Source organism: Cryptomeria japonica, chromosome 9 (genome assembly GCF_030272615.1).
Source record: "Cryptomeria japonica chromosome 9, Sugi_1.0, whole genome shotgun sequence".
Lineage (NCBI taxonomy): Eukaryota > Viridiplantae > Streptophyta > Pinopsida > Cupressales > Cupressaceae > Cryptomeria > Cryptomeria japonica.
Window position 1 is genome coordinate 518,434,976 of NC_081413.1, and position 3,120 is coordinate 518,438,095.

At 42.2% G+C, this 3,120-nt stretch overlaps 1 protein-coding gene across 1 annotated transcript; it reads right to left on the reverse strand.

Annotated features, from left to right (window-relative positions):
* Positions 1–1,087: 1,087 nt before the first annotated feature.
* LOC131858473 (uncharacterized) lies at positions 1,088–2,040 on the reverse strand. The gene is made up of 3 exons (XM_059211722.1): positions 1,959–2,040; positions 1,555–1,700; positions 1,088–1,207 (listed from the first exon to the last, which is right to left on the reverse strand). Exons 1-3 carry the CDS (start codon positions 2,038–2,040, stop codon positions 1,088–1,090), a joined length of 348 nt encoding a protein of 115 aa, XP_059067705.1.
* Positions 2,041–3,120: the final 1,080 nt, after the last annotated feature.

The following is a 3,120-nucleotide window of genomic DNA, read 5'->3' on the forward strand; positions in this document are numbered from 1 at the left end:
TGCATTATCATTCATCTCATTCATTTAGTGTATTTTCATTAGAAATTATTCAGGTGCCTTCATTTACATCTCAGTTAAGTGCATTCATTTAACTTCACATCAAATGCATTCATTATGTGAATTCATCCTTATCTCATTAAGTACATTCATTTGCATTCATTTAATTTATTGAGTTCATTCATTTAATTCATTAGTGGCATACAATTAACATTCATGTAATTCATTAAGTACATTCATTACATTCATTTAGCACGTTCATTTAAACTCATTTAAGTGCATTTTCATTCACACAAGTTATCATTAGATTCATTCATTTACATGCATTCATTTGCATTCATGAAGATTCATTTAAGTGCATACATTTGCATAACATCAGATTCTATTTACATGCATTCATTCACATTCAGGAACATTCATTCAGTATGTGCATTCCTTCACTTCATTTTGTACATTAAAAAATCACATAGTTTAGTCAATATTAATCATTGCATAAACATCTTCAAATACGCTTATTTTAATCATTGCATACATTTTCATCATTTTATTTTTAAATACAAATCATTTTTATCATTGCATCCACATAAAGAGTCATACATTGCACAACATATATATCCACAAGCATATATTACCATCATAGATACAATCATTTGCATGAACATTTTGCTAGCATCATTTCACATCTATCTTACATCATCAATTGGCATATACCATTCATCACATCATCAAATTCTATATTATGCATAACCATACATATTCATTACATCTACATAGCACAAGCATTATTGTAACATACATCACATCTAGTCATAAACATAACAAAGCATAATCAACATCATCACATACATCAACATAACTTGAATCCACATGTTAGTAGCATGCATAAAGAAATCATGCCATCATCATTCATAAAGAAATCATGTCATCACATAAATGCATATCATATCATCATCGCAAAAACTGAGATCTCATCATATAACTCACCAAAATAAAGTACACATGTATCCTAATACAATGATGTAAAAAATATCGGCTACCAAGAGCCATCCATGTATTAGTATAATAACAATGTCACAATGTAAAGGACACCTCAAATACCACTCTCGCCCGATGTCATGGCACCACCCCCACCACCACCCTCACCACCCTGCCGAGGAGGACCCACCACACCCTCGCTGCTCTGACCCCTCTGAGATCGCTCTGATCTCGCCTGCAACATCTGGGAGTAGGTCATCACCCACTGATAGTTGGGCACCACCTTCTCTTATAGCCCCCGCCAATAATCAATCTCTTTCCTGCTCAATGCATCTCCCTCATCACTTGACAATCAGGCCTTGTCCCTGTACTCCCTCTAGTACTTGAACTCTATCCTGTAGCTGGCCTGCTCTGTCCATGGCATCATCTCTCTCCCTGAGAACTATGGTCAAATCGACCACCCATGCAAAAAGTTGGACATCCCTAACAACAATCTTTGCATCCCTATCCTCTAGCTCTGCCTCTTGATCTTTGATGCGATCCTTGAGTAGTAAGATGAGTCTATAGCCGCACTATCATGACCTCTCGTAGGTCTCGCTGTCCACCATCTCCACCTGCGGCTCCCTGTCCCTCCTCCATCGCCACATATCCACCTGCCCCACCCATACCTACATCTCCACCTGCATCTCCATCGGCGCCACCCTCCTCTCTCCCCCTGCTGCTGGTCCCTGTATCAAAGGCCCCTGTGCAAGTTGCTATGGCCACCCACCCCTACCTCTCATGAGATCCCTACCACCACCCCCTCCCCCATCTCCACCTTCTCTCTCTCCTCCACCTCCCCCATCTAGGCTCCTCCTCCTATTTCCCTATCTCAGTGACCTATCAACCTCGAATGGTGGTACCGGCTCTGCCGGATCTGAGATATGTGGAAAGGGATGTGCTACCAAGTATTGAGCATACTTATTTGTAACCCTCTCATCCGCCACCTCTGCTCGGTATGGCCATGGCCTTGTTTGTAAGGTCCAAAACTCTGGTAAGGCCTAATCGTAGGGAAATATAGGCCGCCATTGAAATCTCTCTCAAACAACTCTGGCATACTCTCTAGAACCCAGTGGCATACCCTGTGTCTGCTTGAATTGTCTCATCACTCAGCTTGGTAGATGTATCTTGACCACATAAGATGTGCGCCCAATAAAAAACCGCACAGTGAACACATTGCATCGCATTTGCATCATCCTCCCACTGCGTACAATCAAGGTAGGGGCGCCATATAACTGTATCTAAATCGTCCAACACCCGTTGCCAGTACTCCAGCTTCCCCAGTTGGGGTTGTGTCATCATAACTCCATATATATATACATAGGGCTAGTCAATCACCCTAAACCCCATACACACTGATCTCGTGATGGGCAAGTGCTCCCATGCCCAAATATGTAGCAATGTGATCCCTATTCCAAGCGAGGTAATGCCATGGTAAACCACCTCTTGCAAATCCCTATACAAATGGGCCAACACACATGGCCCCCATATATATTGGGTGCCCTCATTGGCCATCAACTCAATGACCTATCCCCCGCCAACAAAAAGACCATGCGATCTTGGATCCAGACATAGGAGCCCTCCAACGATGCTCGATAATACTGTAGGTAGTGGCTCATATAGATCTGGTATATCCTCCCTTGGAACGGATCTATCATAGACCTCTAACTTCGGATATGGAAATACCCAACGTAGTGCCGCCTCGCCCATCGCCCTGGCATAGGTCACCAACTCACTAGTGATTGAAATGTGAAGAATCCTCCAAACATCCTCTAGTGTAACTGACATCTCTCCCATCGCCAGGTGGAAGAAGCATGTTTCGCTATGCCATCGCTTAGCCAGCATAGTCAGTAAACTGTGATTCATCTAAATCACGGGTAGATGCATCATATCAAATAAATCAGCAACGCATATGTAGTCAATCTCGAGGTCTGTCAATTGGTCACGTAGACGCTGCGTGACAAGATGCCTCTCTCACATCTGCAGGACACCCACCTCTTTCTATATTTTTCTAGATTCTTCTAATCTCCTTCTAGACTCTTCTAACCCCTTCTAATTTAGCCTAACCCCTCTTCTAATCATTTGTACAATCCTAATCCAAGATTAACC